General features: G+C 41.8%; 1 protein-coding gene across 2 annotated transcripts in view; it reads right to left on the bottom strand.

Moving 5' to 3' along the window:
• Window positions 1–566: 566 nt before the first annotated feature.
• The window catches only part of LOC120316244 (calpain-5-like), a 65085-nt gene continuing 48161 nt past the window's right edge, over window positions 567–17490 (bottom strand). For both annotated transcript variants that reach the window (XM_039361598.1, XM_039361599.1), the window contains exons 12-13: window positions 5927–6063; window positions 567–2224 (exon numbers count right to left, since the gene is read on the bottom strand). In XM_039361598.1, the coding sequence (XP_039217532.1) occupies window positions 2045–2224; window positions 5927–6063 (317 nt within the window). In that variant the 3' untranslated portion in view covers window positions 567–2044. The remainder of the gene's footprint in view (window positions 2225–5926; window positions 6064–17490) is intronic.

The raw sequence follows: 17490 nt of genomic DNA, 5'->3' as shown, positions 1-17490 counted from the left end.
TGCTGTATCTCCTTGAGATGCTGCTTCAAGGTCACCCAGCTGGAAGGAGGAGGGAGCTGCATACTAAACTATGCTTGGACTGTTATGAAAATATCTTACCTGGACCTGATTGGTTAAATGAGGGTGAACAATGAGAAACAGTTAAGAGAGGGAAAAGGGACTTTGGTGTGAGATTCTCAGTTCTGGCTTTGCAATACCGCAATATACCTAACCTCTAATAAACTATACCAGTGATGGCGAACCTTTTAGAGACCGAGTGCCCCAAAACTGGCCCAGCCCCCGCTTCACCACCTGCCCCACCCCTGCCCCACCCCCACCCCGTCCCTTGCCCCACCTGCCCGCAGGGCCACTCACTGCCTCCAGGGCCCGCCATAGATAGCCCAGGCAGCCCAGCAGCGCCAGGGCGGCCACGCCATCTGCCCGCGCCCTGCAGCATCAACTGTGTGCAATGGGGTGTGAGGGCTTGTCTACGCTGCCTGGCTGTCATGTCCTTGGCTGTGTTGCTCCGCGTGGGCCACGCTTGGGGGCAACTCTCCTCCAGGGAGGCTGCTGGTGAGGAGGGGATCGCGGGGGGAGGCGAGGCTGGGGCAACAGCATGTGTGTCCACAGAGAGAACTCCAAGTGCTGCTTCTGGCACATGTGCCATAGGTTCGCCACCACTGAACTATATCTTTCTCAACAAATGGAGCCAAAGGTCCTTTCCATTTAGAGTGTTAGGTGTGGTAGGAATGACAGTTCCTTTCCCTCTATCCTCATCCATTTTAGGATCTCCCTAAAAATATGCCCCAGATGTTGAAGAACACCCTGGAATGTGAAGAGACAAGACTTCTTTGGGGTATCCTAAAACAACTCTGATTTCTTTCTGCCTCTCATCTCATCAGCAAGAATGTTTGGGGCGAGTCTCTGCTTGAAGATATTCCCACTGTAGGAACCCATGCCAGAAGAGGCCCAATGAACTATTGTCCTCCACATATAGGCAGTTCTCGACTTACAATGGTTGGTTTAACAACCATTCAAAGTCACAACAGTGCTGAAAAAAGTGATTTATGACCGCTCCGTGCATTTATGACCATCACAGTGCCCCCACCATCACATGATTGTGATTTAGGCACTTAGCAACTGTTGTGCATCCTGGGGTCCTGTGATCACCGGGGTGCAATGTCCCGGGGTCACGTGATTGCCATTTCCAACCTCTCCAGCTGGCGTCTGACAAGCAGAGTCAACGGAGAAGCTAGGTTGAAAATTGCAACCGCGTGATGTTTTGCTTAACAACTGTGGCGAAAAGGTCATGAGATCGGGGGTGGTGCTTCCCTTACTGAGTGCACCATTTGACAATGAATTTGATGCTCCCAACTGGTGCTGAAATCAGGGACTCTCTGTTCACCAGGAAGAAAAAAATGGTGACTGTTGGAGAGCAGTTTTCCCTTTATGGGATGATGATGATGATTTAACTCAAGTACAAGACAGGGCTGTGTGAAGAAAAGCTACTCATTTGTTGCAACTCCAACAGGCAAGACGGCTATTTGGCCATTGTGCAACATTAAGCCTCCCATCATGGGATGTGTCATCCCATACGTCAAATATAGCATCTCTTATTCAGTGGCTGCATCGATTCTGAAGACACAGAAGAGACAATGGGCTCTTCTTAGCAGTCCCAGCAGGATCTGGGACAAAGCTGGTATTTCATCCCAAAAGTAACTCAGTTGACCCAAACAATCCGCCACTTCCACTGAGAAAATGGGTGTGAAGCTATTCAGGAGTTGGGTTTGGAAGCTAAGCTAGCTAGCTCTGTGACATGACCCTATTTTCCTAACCGAAAGGCTGAAAAGCTGTAAATGTGGTTGTGAATGAACCATCGTTTAGCACGGATTACAATTTGGAGAGTAAATGAGGAAAGGAGGAGGTCAGTACATCGGCGACAATCCTGTCCCATCTGTCTCTCTTTACAAATTTTTGTACTGTCCATGTGCAACCCAGAGATTACAAACCAAAGAGGGGATTCTAACAGCATCGCTCCCTCTTGGGGTCCATCAGCCTCTGCAACTCATAGTTCCACCAGGTCATCACTAGAAAGTATCTTGATGGTGATTTGACCGGGCACTTCTTCTGCTTCCTGCAGGCCTCGGCCATGAAGTTGATACTTCTGAAGATCCCGAGGGTCACTGGGTGACCCAGACAACCGGACTTCTCCTAGGAATCTGTCAAAGAAGGCATCGTGCCAGACCTAAAGTGAAGAGAAGGCAAAGAAAAATCTACTATTGTCATTACACAAGGCCTTTCCTTAGTTACTGTATAAGGGTGTTGTCCAGTGCAAAAGTCCTCATCTAAAAGAGGTCAGATCTTCAAGATTTGCTCTGAGTTCTCTCTCTCTCTCTCTTGCATATCCTTTTAGCCAGATTCCCTGGGGCTGAAAAACTGTTTCCTTAACAGTGTAATTGGTTTGATTTAGCTGTGTTGTAATACTGAAAATCATTTGCGTCTTGTAGGTGGGATTAGTGGATAGAGCCGAGGTGGCACAGCAGTTAGAGTGCAGTACTGCAGGCCACTTTAGCTGACTGTGTTCAGCAAGTCAGCGGTTCAAATCTCACCGGCTCAAGGTTGACTCCGCCTTCCATTCTTCCGGGGTAGGTAAAATGAGGACCCAGATTGTTGGGGGCAATGTAAATATATATATATATATATATATATATATATATATATATATATATATATATATCTTTGGTTGTTCGGGTTTTCTCCCATGTAAAATTGGAAGTGTCTTGGCGACGTTTCGACTAAGTCCCATTCGTCATCTTCAGGCTGGTTTCAGCTTCGTGCTTCGAGCAGCAATTTGCTGCTCGAAGCACGAAGCTGAAAACACCAGCCTGAAGATGACGAATGGGACTTAGTCGAAACGTCGCCAAGACACTTCCAATTTTACGCGGGAGAAAACCCGAACAACCAAAGACCTACATACAAATACCCGCGAAAACCTCAGAAAACAAATATATATATATATATATATATATCTATATATATATATATATATATATATATATATATATATATATATATATATATACACACACACACACACACATTGTTTACTGGTGTACACCGCTTAGAGAGTGCTTGCACTTAAAGCGGTATATAAGTCTCATAAATAAATAAATAAAATGGATGGGTGATTTGAAAAGATTTGAAAGCTGGAAGAAGGCCCTGCAAGAAATGACACACCAGTTCTGGATGTCTGTGGAGATTGTCAGCCACCCAGGGTCATGGTTGTCTCGAAGGTGCATTTTCAGGAGGCAACTGGACTTTCTTGTTCTTCTTTGAAGACGTTTCGCTTCTCATCCAAGAAGCTTCTTCAGCTCTGACTGGATGGTGGGGAATGGAAGGATTTATATTCCTTGCAGACAGCTGGTCATTTGCATTCTTCTAAAGAGTCGTTGAGGCCATTTGGAGGTTGGGATGAACACCCTTTGAATGGTGTGGGAGTATGAATGGATTTCCAGAAAGCATTGCAGACTACAGGAACAGGGCCGAAAACATCCTGCAAGCCAAGAAAGCTCCACACCCATTTGCACCCCTCAGGTGACCTTGAGGACACAGCTAAACCTCCAAGTGGCCTCAATGACTGTCTAAAAGAACCGTTGTAAGCTGAGGACTGCCTGTATTCTTGCTGGATGCGAGCAGTTTGGAGAGAATTTCTGGTGAGAATACAAGATGTAGGCAAAGGATTTAGAAGCCGCCTGCTGCATTTTTTGGGATTAAAAAGTAAAAAAAATAAATAAATCTGAAAGACCATCTCGCAACTGCCTGCAGTGACTATTCTAACTCAAAGGGCATCCAGGGTGTCAGTACTAACAGAAAAAAACCTCTCTGTGAAGAAACCTGGCAACATTCCACTCTCTCTTCCCCTTGTCAGCACCGAGGCCTCTGCCAGATTGCTCCTGGCAGATTTCCCAGAGTAAAAATACAACTGTAGTTGCCTTTTTGCTTTGTGAAAACCCAGCAGTGTTTAAACTTTAAATACTGGTGTGTGATTTTAGGAAGCTGTGGCATAACAGAATAACAGTGTTGGAAGGGACCTTGGAGGTCTTCTAGTCCAACCCCTTGCTTAAGCAGGAGACCCTAGACCATTGCAGACAAGTGGCTGTCCAGTCCCTTCTTAAAAGCCTCCAGTGATGGAGCACCCACAACTTCTGGAGGCAAGTCGTTCCACTGGTTCATTGTTCTCACTGTCAGGAAATTTCCCCTTAATTCTAGGTAGGTTCTCTCCTTGATTAATTTCCATCTATTACTTCTTGTCCTGCCTGCAGGGGCTTCGGAAAATAGGTTGACCCCCTCTTCTATATGGCAGCCCCACAAATTCTGGAGGCAAGTCGTTCCACCGGTTAATTGTTCTGACTGCCAGGAAATTTCTCCTTAGTTCTAGTTTGCTTCTCTCTTTGATTAGTTTCCATCCATTGTTTCTTGTCCTGCCTTCTGGTGCTTTGGAGAATACGCTGACCCCCTCTTCCTTTGTGGCAGCCCCTCAAATATAGGAACACTGCTGTCATTATTACCCCTAGTCCTTCTTTTTATTAAACGAGACATACCCAGTGCTTGCAATTCAGCTTGCTGGATAGATTGGATTGAGAGAAACTGATAATCCTAAATCACCTGTGTTTCCAGATCAAAGGCAGGATTTAAATCTGGGGTTCCTCCCTATATACCTGATCCTGATCCAAGTTCTTGTCCATGCCACCACGGGTGGCAAACAAATTTAATAAATAAATAAGATTGTCAGGTCCATATGGGAACGCTGCCATTAGCAAAGGGAGGGGGGAGCACCCGCTATTGTGGATTGAGGATGTTCCTGCATTGTTTCTACTTTCACTTTGATGTATCTACATGGGAATTAGGAAGGGGGGGAAATCCTCAGAGCCATCTGTTTTAACTCCTGCGGTTGGCAAGAATGAGGTGTTAGAGAAATGGCCGGTTATCATCTATAGAATATGAAGGATATGTGAATATAATGTATGTTCTTATTTAGGGCTTTTACTTGTGTATAGTGTGCACTGTGGATAGCACTTAATTTCATTGTGAGTTACACAATGGTAATAATTCTATTCTATTCTATTCTATTTTTCTTATTTTAATTCTATTTTATTCATATTTTAATTCCATTCTGTTCTATTCTATTCTATTCTATTCTTATTTTAATTCTATTCTATTCTATTCCATTCCATTCCATTCTATTCTATTCTATTCTTCATTCCATTATTCTATTCTATTCTATTCTATTCTATTCTATTCTATTCTATTCTATTCTATTCTATTCTATTCTATTCTATTCCATTCCATTCCATTCCATTCCATTCCATTCCATTCCATTCTATTCTATTCTATTCTATTCTATTCTATTCTTCATTCCATTATTCTATTCTATTCTATTCTATTCTATTCTGTTCTATTCTATTCTTATTTTAATTCTATTTTATTCATATTTTAATTCCATTCTGTTCTATTCTATTCTTATTTTAATTCTATTCTATTCTATTCTATTCTATTCTATTCTATTCTATTCTATTCTATTCTATTCTATTCTACTCTACTCTACTCTACTCTACTCTACTCTACTCTACTCTACTCTACTCTACTCTATTCTGGTCGACGTTTTCACAACATCTTCATGCCAGCAGATGGGCTCCTGAAGAACCGGGGCATTGGGGTAGGACTAAAGAAACAGGGCTTTTAGCTTAATACTTTTGCACAGGAACTTCAGATCCTTCCTTTTTTCTCTGCAATCACTTTCTCTCAGTAAAAGATCTTTGTTGAACAAATGCCTGTTTCCCGAATTGTGCTTTCCTGCAGGGATAGCTGAGGCAGGACCTTACAAAAAATAAATATATATTATTAAGCACAGCACAGGTGCAAATACAGATCGCAGGGATTCTCTTACCTGGACGATAATGGGGCTGTCAACCTTCCTTTTGTAGAAAACAGCCTGGGTGTTGAAAAGAGCGGTCCCCGTGCTCTTCTGAGAGGGAGACTGAACCTTGCTGTTCTCACACTTAATAATTATATAAAGGTTGGTTTCTGAAAAAGTATATTTATCGATTAGCATTTTTGGAGACTCCTGGTATTTATAAAAAAACATTACAGGCAGTCCTCAACTTACGACCACAATCGAGCCCAAAATTTCCGTTGCTAAGTGAGACATTTGTTAAGTGACTTTTGCCCCGTTTTACAACTCTTCTCACCACGCTTGTTAAAGGAATCACTGCAGCTGTTAAATTGGTGACATGGTTGTTAAACGAATTTGGTTTCCTCCTTAATTTTGCTTGTCAGACGGTCGTAAAAGAGGATCGCATGACCCCAGGACACGGCAACCGTCATAAATGTGAGTCAGTTGTCAAGCATCCAAATGTAATTCACATGACCGTGGGGATGCTGCAACGGTCATAAGTATGAAAAATGGCCGTGTGACTTTTTTCACTGCCATTGCAACTTTGAACAGTCATTAAATGAACTGTTGTAAATTGAGGACTATCTGTATTCTACTTTCCACCTTCCTACTTTTTTCCTGGATAAAAGATTTGCCTGTAAGTAACCCTTCCCTCACTCTACACATGAAGGAGGCAATGCTACAAGTAAAAATAGACTCGTTGTCACACCAAGAGAACCTTCATCATCACAATCAAATCAAAGGAGACTCTCCACTTGGTTTCCTGGGCAGAGTAACTGATCCACTGTCATAATAATAATAATAATAGTAGTAGTAGTAGTAGTAATAGTAGTAGTAGTAGTAGTAGTAGTAGTAGTAATAGTAATGATAGAACCCGTGTCAACCATCAGCACCATCCAATTTGAATGTTCAGTTGACTGAGGTTCATGTTTAATGAATAAAAGATAATACTGATGATGATGATGATGGAAGGGACCTTGGAGGTCATCTAGTCCAACCCCCTGCTCAGGCAGGAAACCTTACACCATTTTGGACAAATGGCTGTCCAGTCTCTTCTTAAAAACTTCCAGTATTGGAGCATTCACTGCTTCTGGAGGCAGGTTGTTCCACTGGCTAATTGTTCTCACTGTCAGGAAGTTTCTCCTTAGTTCAGGGTTGCTTCTCTCCTTGATTAGTTTCCATCCGTTGCTTCTTGTCCTGCCTTCAGGCGCTTTGGAGAATAGCTTGACTCCCTCTTCTTTGGGGCAGCCCCTGAGATACTGGAAGACTGCTGTCATGTCCTCCCTTGTCCTTCTGTTCATTAAACTAGACAGACCCAATTCCAGTAACTGTTCCTTGTATGCTTTAGCCTCCAGTCCCCTAATCATCTTTGTTGCTTAGTTCATACCAACAGCTTAACACGAGACGCGTTGGATTTCTTCCCTGGAAAAAATGGTTATTCCAGGGAAGGTTCTCGACACATTAAAAATATGGAGCGTGTGTTGTGGCGATTTGCCCAGCCATTCAGACAATATGCATTCTATAGGTAGTCCTTGACTTGCAACCATTCATTTAGTGACAGTTCAAAGTTACAAAGGCGCCAGAAAAAGTGATTTATGACCGTTTTTCACACTGACGACCTTTGCAGCATCCTTGTGGTCATGTGATCCAAATCCAGATGCTTGCCAATTGGCCTGTATGGATGACAGTTGCAGTGTCCCAAGGCCATGGGGTCATCTTTTATGACATTCTGACAAGCGATGGGGAAGTCAGATTTGCCTAACAGCCGTGTTACTAACTTAAACAACTGCAGTGATTCACTCAAGAACTGTGGTAAGGCAATACAATGGAGCAAAACTCACATACCAACGGCCTCACTTAGCAACAGAAATTTTGGGCTCAGTTGTGGTTATAAGCCAAGGACTACCTATATGTTCCATGTCTAGGAATTCCATTACTTTGCAAGAATTCCGGGCATATGTTGCGCATATGGAGTAGATTCCTTGAATGGTTCCAGAGCTAATTAGAACAGTCTCCTCCTTAACCTCTTCTTAAGTCCCACAAAATAAAGCAAAGGGGAAACTACACAGTGGGATCAGCTTGATGGAGTGTGCCCAGCTCAGCTACATATGTCATATTTTCTCCCTTCCATTGCATTAAAAAGGGCCATTTTAATATCCGGAGAGGCTAAACACATAGCACCCAGATTTATATATACAAAAATGTTGCTTCAGCGCCTGCAAATATTGGAGGGACTGCAAAACACAAGGATTTAGTTGCAGGAAAAGGCTCCATGGGGGCTTTTTCCAACAACAACAACAAAAAATATTAGACTTTGTGTGTTATCAATGGCTCGCTTGTCCTAAATCCCACTTATGATCAAAACACTCTGATTAATTGTGTTGAGAGACTCAGCCCATGGTAATTGACATACGGTGATTAATATATGGAGAGTTACTGCCAACCTTTGCTAATTGCCTGCTTAAATAACAACAGGGGCTTGTGTTAATCATAACCTGGGAGAGGAGGAGGCCGAAGAAATTATGATGACAGCTGAAAAAAAAATAACAAAATAACAGAATTACAGACTTTGGAGGGACCTTGGAGATCATCTAGTCCAATCCCCTTGCTCAAGGAGGAGACATATGGCACTCCAAAACCCCCAGGGATGGAGCATTCACAACTTCTGGAAGCAACCCATTCCACTGATTGTTCTCACGGTCAGGAAATTTACTTCCAGGCTGACTTTCTCTTTAATAAGTTTCCATCCGTTGCTTCTTGTCCTGCCTTTAGGCGCAACGTTGAAAGTTGTGCTTTTTATTGTGGAGATGGGTGTGGTCCAAAACAAGGGGTTATTTTTCACTCAGCAAATCAGTTTTGTAAATCTATACAATCAAGACAAGATTGCTGTGCTCTGTAAATACCGAGACAAGCCTTAACATAGACTCAAAATGCATTAATGCATATCTATTTTTATATTGTCAATAAATGTGAATTCCACTCTTGACCTCAAGGAACAAATCTTATAATGGATTTTGGAGCATGACATCTCGAAGTGAAAGGCTGTAATTACCAATAAAGTCCATCAGAACGTTTTCCTTCATAGCTTTCTTTGGATATGTCTCTTACAACAATCTAGATTTATTGACCTAACTATACATTATGGTAATTTTCAGCCAGCTATTTCTAAGAGAGTCTGTCAATCATTATAAACAACTGTTGTCTTGGCAACATATAGCAGTTTGTAACAGATTCTGGATTTAGCTGTACACTTAATATGATTCCTAGAAGCAAAAGGATTATTTTTATGTTCCAGCAAATGTTGGTTTCATCCAGGTAACTATAGGTACAACATATGTCCCAAGGAGACCAATGTGGACCAGCAAACATAACCTTCCCATCAATCAATCAGAATAGAGCTGGAAGGAACCTTGGAGGTCTTCTAGTCCAACCCCCTGCTCAAGCAGGAGACCCTATACCATTTCAGACAAGTGACTGTCCAGTCTCTTCTTGAAAATCTCCAGTGATGAAACACCCACAACCTCTGAAGGGAACCTGTTCCACTGGTTAATTGTTCTCATTGTCAGGAAATGTCTCCTTAGTTCTAGGTTGGTTCTCTCCTTGATTAATTTCCATCAGTTGTTTCTTGTCCTGCCTTCTGGTGCTTTGGAGAATAGGTTGACCCACTCTTCTTTGTGGCAGCCCCTCAAATATTGGAACACTGTTATCATGTCACCTCAGTCCTTCTTCTCTCTAGACTAGCCATGCCCAATTCCCGCAACCATTCTTCATATATTTTAAGAACGATTGCAGGAATTGGATATGGCTAGTCTAGAGAAAAGATTCACTTTGGGATCCAGAAAAAAAAAAAAAAAACTGGTTTTCCCAGTGGACTGGACTGGCTAAAAAAAAAAGGGAGTATGTAAAGGAAAACATTCCTCAATATCAGAAATGTTGTCCCAATTAGCAGACAGGCTGTGAAAAGCACATATTTTCCAAGGACTGGGCGAGGAAATTGGCACACACTCTCATCTCTAATGAACAGGATCCAATTTCCTTTATCTAACAGATTAGAAACAAGTTGTGTTTGGCAGCCTCTGTTTCCTCAACAGTGTGTCATGAAACAACATTGTTCCTTGGATATTTTGAGCCAGAAATAATGGTAGGAATGTGCAGAGCGGAATGAATGCAATTTGTTTTATTCTCTGTGCTGTTAGGCAAGTAGCTGAGTAGGTGTTCGCTGGGACCACATCCTTTCCTTGGGATTTAATTCAGGGTATAAGGAACTAGAGACAACGCAGACTGCTGAAGGCAGGATTTTGGGAATATACCTTGGGCTCAGTCCCAAGTTTTGTTGGACACTGGAAAAAAAAACAACCTTTGATATGGTTCAGATTGCATTTATTTGGTGTTATGGATTTTCACCCAGGAAGGAAGAAATGGCAAACAACTTCTGAAAAATCTCACCAAGAAAACTGCTAGGATATATCCAAGCAACATTGCCTTGAAGGCAGAAAACCAAAACAAAGTAATGCCCTTGACTGCGTTAAATACCTTCTCAAATATATCACAATATGCTGAATTCAGCATATCTAAATGTATAGATACAGTTTTAGTAGCTATAACTCAATGGTTGAAACTTCCATTAAGTCTCTGGAGTAAAATGAACGTTATTAGGATATTTAAATAGATAAATTAATAAGAACAATTTTATGGCCGGCTAAACTGTTGGCTGAACAGAGGTTACTTTATGGTGATGGCAGCTTCAACTTGACAGATTTTTCAATTATATCATCGAGCTTTTATTCTATATTTTGTGGAATCAGACCTTTTATGAATATGACCCTCTTTAGGGCTATTTGGAGAGCTAATGTGTAACACCCCTGAAATCTTTACTAGTTTTAGGGCCCTGGTATATTATACAAGTTTATAATCTCCTAAATGTATTTGGTTATTAGCAGGCAAGTGGTTATGTTTTGATCCCAAATCACAAGAGAAATTGACATTATAGAATAACTTGGATTTGAATATAGTGATGAAGATGTTTTATTGGAGTGATGGCAGCCCATAGCATCAATTGTAGGAGAACAGCAGGCAGAATTGGGGGTCAGAATTAAGTGCATCATCAGCTTTGAGTCATTACAATGCCATAAATGATCCAAGCCCACCCCTCTTGAACTCCATTGACCCTTATTAATTTAGTACTGAACTATAGTTGACAAGATTAATGTCAGGGGCAAAGAAATAGGACCGTGCTGTTCTCCTACAATCATTACTCAAGCCTATATGCAAGAATCTAGTCAACTAAAGTTCAATATTAAAATTACCCCAGATAAGGGTCAGCAAAATTCCAGAGGGATTGAACTCAGACCATTTGTGGGAACGTAATGACTCTAGGCTGATGACTTGTTTAAGTCTACCTCCCAGCTCTGCCTGCACTTCTCCTACATCAATACTTTGGATTAGTTGATTTTCAATTGTTGTTTAAAAGAGTTTGAGAGGTTGTGTTCTACATATGAGTTATCCATAACACTTATTGGCAGTAGATATAGCTGAAACATGGCCCAGATGCTTCAGAACTCTTAGAATGTTTAGTTTTGAAGAATCAATGGATCTGTTTCGTAAGAAATGTAAATTATACTGTTTTTCTGATTTAAAAACAGTTATTTCATCTTTATTTGAAGAGCATTTAAAAAGGGCTGGATTTTGGATATTTTGTAGAATATTGAATATTGGAACAAATCTGAAAGCTCTTTAGCACACACAATTTGTTCTTATCCAACTATAGTCTTGTTTGGGTTTCAAAATATTACATATAATATGTCAATACAGTTTGAGAAAGAAACAGTTAAGAACATTAATGCAATGTTGAATTATATAGAGTTCCCCATTGTATAATAAAGCTCTGGCTTTATTATGCCTGGCAAAGAAGATAAATTGCATAACTGGAAATAAATTTGTTCTTTTGATTTGAAGGCATTGATCTAGGTTATGCTATCTAAAGTCGCTGTGTTCTAAAATGAAGAAAATGAAGCAATTGCTTTCTTAAATGGTCTAAAAATAAAATCTGTCAAGGGAAAAAATATAGAGCACAGGTTTGTAAGAACATGCTCAGAAGTGTTGATTCAAGAGCATTTATAACAAGCCATTTGATTATAAGATTTCTCCTTAATTTGGTAGTGATTCTGCATAGAGCTTAAATCAGCTACATTGCTTCTTTGAGATATCGACCACCAGACCATAGATTGTCCCAACTAGTTTAATTTAATAGGCTGCAATTTTGTTGAATGCAGTAAAAATAAATCATCTTTTAGCTGTTGTCAGGGGCCCAAATAACAAAACAATGAGCAAACAACAAAACGGTTTAGAAGCTGAGATGTTTTTCTGCTTAAACTGCATTTTTAGAGCTTCTCTGCAGAGCGCTTTTAACATCTAACATTCCCTGAGGAAGCTAGGAAAAGAAGAGAGGTGCTTTCTCAGCTTTTTAGGGCATCATCAACAGATCAATAAAACAAATGTTTGTGGTTTCCAAATGCAGAGGAGCGGGCTGTGTTAGCGTGAAGCTCTGTGGAGCACACGGATAACTTAAATAATTGTTATCTGGATTTGGAGCATCCATGGAGAAGGCTGAGCACCAAAGAATGGAGGCCTTTGAACTATGGTGCTGGAGAAGACTCCTGCGAGTCCCCTGGACTGCAAGGCGATCAAACTGGTCAGTCCTAGAGGAGATCAACCCTGACTGCTCTTTAGAAGGCGAGATCCTGAAGTTGAAACTCAAGTACTTTGGCCACCTAATGAGAAGGAAGGACTCACTGGAGAAGAGCCTGATGCTGGGAAAGATCAAGGGCAAGAGAAGAAGGGGACGACAGAGAATGAGGTGGCTGGATGGAGTCACTGAAGCAGTAGGCGTGAGCTTAAATGGACTCCCGAAGATGGTAGAGGACAGGAAGGCCTGGAGGAGATCAACGCCGACTGCACTTTAGAAGGCCAGATCCTAAAGTTGAAACTCAAGTACTTTGGCCACCTAATGAGAAGGAAGGACTCACTGGAGAAGAGCCTAATGCTGGGAAAGATTGAGGGCAGTAGAAGAAGGGGATGACAGAGAATGAGGTGGCTGGATGGAGTCACTGAAGCAGTAGGCGTGAGCTTAAATGGACTGCAGAAGATGGTAGAGGACAGGAAGGCCTGGAGGAACCTTGTCCATGGGGTCACAATGGGACGGACACGACTTCGCAACTAACAACAACAACATGGAGAAGGGGGCCAAAGTCAAGTTGAGAGTCACAATGAAGCTCCTGTCTCATTTATCTATACTTTTTAAGCTCTGGGCAGTTGCGAAGAAGGCAACTTCACTGGCTGATCTTCTAAAAATCCGTTTCCCACTGATTACCCCCAGCATGATTGACTTTTTGAGTGAGTCAGCTTGCATGACATGGCCAAAGTATAGCAGCCTCTGTTTGGCGATCTTGGGTTCGAGTGATATTTTTGGGGCGGTTTGGTGTCAAGCTTCAAAGAAACTTTATTCCGTTTCAGCCATTGTTGTTTCTTAGCTTGCTAACAGACCCAGGAAGGAGGAGGGATGAATGGAATGTGCATTTGCAGGGGTGAGCCAGGAAGCCTGGGAATCAAGGTCATTCAGATTATTTACGAAGTAAGGAAAGATTTCTCTCGTAGCAATTGTCTGAGGTTTAATTGGGGAATGTGACTTGCACTGTCAGGGGAAAGGGGAGTTTCTATATTTTTAATTTACTGATCTGACGCCAAATTAATTGGAACTGGTTTTCTATTCATCAGTGCCGATATGCTGTACTCAATAAAGTTTTGCATTAGAGATTGGAATGTCTCAGCTGTGCTTGGGATCATCAGTTGGAACCTTGACGGAACCTTTAGGACTTCTTTATTTATTATTTTTGCAGTCCTTGGGATGCGTAATAGTCACCTCCAGCCACTTTTGTGACTAGCCACACATTTGTGCTGTAAATAGGAACCCCTTTACTGTTTTGTGCAAGCATCCATGACATGCTGTTAATACTTTGAGTATGATAGAGTTAGATGTAGCCCTCAGGACTACTGGATAAGCATTCAAGGTTTACCAAATAAGGTCAAATGAGATTTGGCTAGAGTGTTATACCTTAAGGGCCATGAGAATAAGAGGCCTCATCTGAGATACCCAGACAACTGATGCTGGGAAAAGTCCTAGGATTGTAACATGGGCTCAGATCTTTCTGTTGTTTATGGACTTTATTAATTTAGGAGTTAAATAGCCCCAAGTCCCAAAGCTGCAACCAATTATTAGAAATCTTGACTGTGAGGCTGCCCAAGACTCTGCCAAATGTTCATTTTTAATGCAACAGATGGGAAAGATGATTAAATACGTGGGGAGTTACTGTTAACTGTGTTCAGTTGCTTTAGCTTCAATTTAATTACATTTATATTTCAACGAAATGGCACCAGATTTCTTTCGCCCTGCAAAAACTCTCTGAAGAGGATGGCCCTCAACCTAATTCAGGCCACACAAAAGGTGCACAGTTCATAGGGCTTTGTGTGTGTGTGTGTGATGGAATGTAGTCTGAAGTTTCAGGGGTGGGGGGCTAACTCTCAGAGGATGAAGAGGCAGCAGGAAGAGGTCTGGTAGGCAGGAAGAGGCCAAACACAACCCCGTCCCAGCCTATATCTATAATCCTGCGGATAGCTGCTTTAGTCTGGCAAAATCCTGTCTGTAGGCAAACAGCAATAAAGAAACTAGCCAGAGGTAACACAATATGTCATTCTTGGTTCTTGGGGCCTGACATCTTTCAACATCCCATGCCTTTTGCCTTTTGTCAGTACACCCATATTGTACTCCTTGGATTCCTTCCTTTTATCTTTCCTCTGGTGATCACTGAAACTCTAACAGTGCATTCAGACAGAGATCAAGAATCTCGTTGTTCAAGTAAGAATAAAAGAGGCCCCAGAAGAAGATCTAATCCAGTGGTTCTCAATCTGTGGGTCGGGACCCCATTTGGGGTCGAACGACCATTTCACGGGGGTTGCCAAACAACGCAGTCCGCCATTTTTTTCCCTTTTCCTTAGCTGTGCTACTTCCTTTTATTCTATTGGCTTTTGAAAGCCAATAGAATAGACTATCTTGAATAGAGTCTAATTCTATTGGCTTTCAAAAGCCAATAGGAATTGTCCAGGCTGTCTCTGCCCTGCTGAGCCCGCCAAAAGTCTGCACAAGTGCTGCACAAGTTGAGTAGTCTTCGACTTACGACCGGTTGGGGGTCGCGGCATTAAAAAGGTTGAGAACCACTAATCTAATCCCTCCAGAGACCATTAAAAACAGCCTAAACTTCTGCGCTTCCACTCTGGCTTTGTACTCGCTTGCAGAGACACCTATCGCCAAGCTCCCAAGGATTGGGGGCTTGCAGTCAATTATCCTTATATATAAAAAAAGGAGAAAAGAATGATCCTGCTAATTATAGACCAATCAGCCTCCTCGACACAATCAGCCAACTCTGTGCAAGACGTGTACAACAGAAACTTCAGGACTGGCTGAAACAAGAAAACATATTTGCAAAGGGAGCAAACTGGTTTTAGAGAAGGCTGGTGGTCTACCATTAATCAATGCATTCAGATAGTCCCAGTCTTCAGAATAACAGATTTGGAAGGGACCTTGGAGGTCATCTAGTCCAACCCCCTGCTCAATCAGGAAACCCTGATACCATTTCGGACAAATGACCATCCAGTCTCTTCTTAAAAACTTCCAGTGTTGGAGCATTCACCGCTTCTGGAGGCAGGTTGTTCCACTGATTAATTGTTCTAACTGTCAGAAAAATTCTCCTTAGTTCTAGGTCCGTTTTTTCCTTTTCTCCTTTTAAAAGGATCCAAATGGGAGAAAATGTCAATGTAAGCCATTTGCTAACCCAAAATCTAATTCTGGTTGAGAGGCAAACAATTTAATTTGATCTAGGTTTTTGCTGCTGTTAAGGAGAGTAGCAAAAAAGCATCCGAAAACAGTATTTAGACAGCAGAGGGCACTGCTTGACTTTCAAGTAAATTGCCTTCTGCATTGCCCATGTGTTAGTAGGCCAAACAGATTTTGATTAAGGCTGGAGGAAGGCAGAAGTTGATTACTGTGTTATCAACAAAAGCACATATTTAGCAAAACCAGTAATTGATTCTTGACCTGGACAGACTTGAACACTGGGCGCTACCTAACAAAATGAAATTCAGTGGTGAAAAAAGCAAGGGACTACATTTAGGCAAGAAAAACCAAATGTACAGGTATAGTATAGGGGGTACCTTGCTCAATAGTAGTAACTGTGAGATGGATCTCAGAGTCCTAGTGGACAATCACCTAAATATGAGCCAGCAGCTGCAGCTGCCAAAAAAGCCAACACAGTGCTGGGCTGCATTAATAGAGGGATAGAATCAAGATCACGTGAAGTGTTAATACCACTTTACAATGCCTTGGTAAGGCCACACTTGGAATACTGCATCCAGTTTTGGTCACCACGATGTAAAAAAGATGTTGAGACTCTAGAAAGAGTACAGAGAAGAGCAACAAAGATGATTAGGGGACTGGAGGCTAAAACATATAAGGAACGGTTGCTGGAATTGAGTATGTCTAGTTTAATGAAGAGAAGGACGAGGGGGGACATGATAGCAGTGTTCCAATATCTCAGGGGCTGCCCCAAAGAAGAGGGAGTCAAGCTATTCTCCAAAGCGCCTGAAGGCAGGACAAGAAGCAACGGATGGAAAATAATCAAGGAGAGAAGCAACCTAGAACTAAGGAGAAACTTCCTGACAGTTAGAACAATTAACCAGTGGAACAACCTGCCTCCAGAAGCGGTGAATGCTCCAACACTGGAAGTTTTTAAGAAGAAACTGGACAGCCATTTGTCCAAAATGGTATAGGGTTACCTGCCTGAGCAGGGGGTTGGACTCGATGACCTCCAAGGTCCCTTCCAACATTATTATTATTATTATTATTATTGTTGTTGTTGTTGTTGTTGTTGTTGTTGTTATTATTATTAGTAGTAGTACAATAGCATGGATATTCAGTAATCAAAAGGGATTTATATTAGTTTGGAATATAGCATCCAGTTCTGGTCATCACAATACAAAAAAGATGTTAAGACTCTAGAAAGAGTGCAGAGAAGAGCAACCAAGATGATTAAGGGTCCAGAGGCTAAACCGTATGATGAATGAATGAGGGAGCTAGTTATTTCTGGTCTAACAAAGAGAAGGAATAGGGGGTGACATGGTAGAAGTCTTCCAATACTTGAGGGGCTGTCAGAGAGAAGAGGAGGTCGAGCTATTCTCCAAAGCACCTGAGAGCAAGACAAGAACTAATGGGTGGAAGATTATTAAAGCGAGGTCCAACTTGGAATTAAGGAGGAGTTTCCTGACAGTGAAGAGGACAATTAACCAGTGGAACTGCTTGCCTCCAGAATGAATGTGGGTTCTTGAAGTTTTCAAGAACAGCCATTTGTCCAGAACGGAATATCATCTCCTGCAACGGGCAGAGGGTTTGACAAGAAGACCTCCACAGTCTCTTTCAATCCTATTTTTCTATGTTCTAGTTTGTGCCATTG

Source organism: Crotalus tigris, unplaced genomic scaffold (assembly GCF_016545835.1).
Source record: "Crotalus tigris isolate CLP2741 ecotype Arizona unplaced genomic scaffold, ASM1654583v1 scf7180000019309.743544, whole genome shotgun sequence".
In the NCBI taxonomy this organism is placed as follows: Eukaryota; Metazoa; Chordata; class Lepidosauria; order Squamata; family Viperidae; genus Crotalus; species Crotalus tigris.
This window is presented reverse-complemented; position numbering and strand designations above follow the sequence as displayed.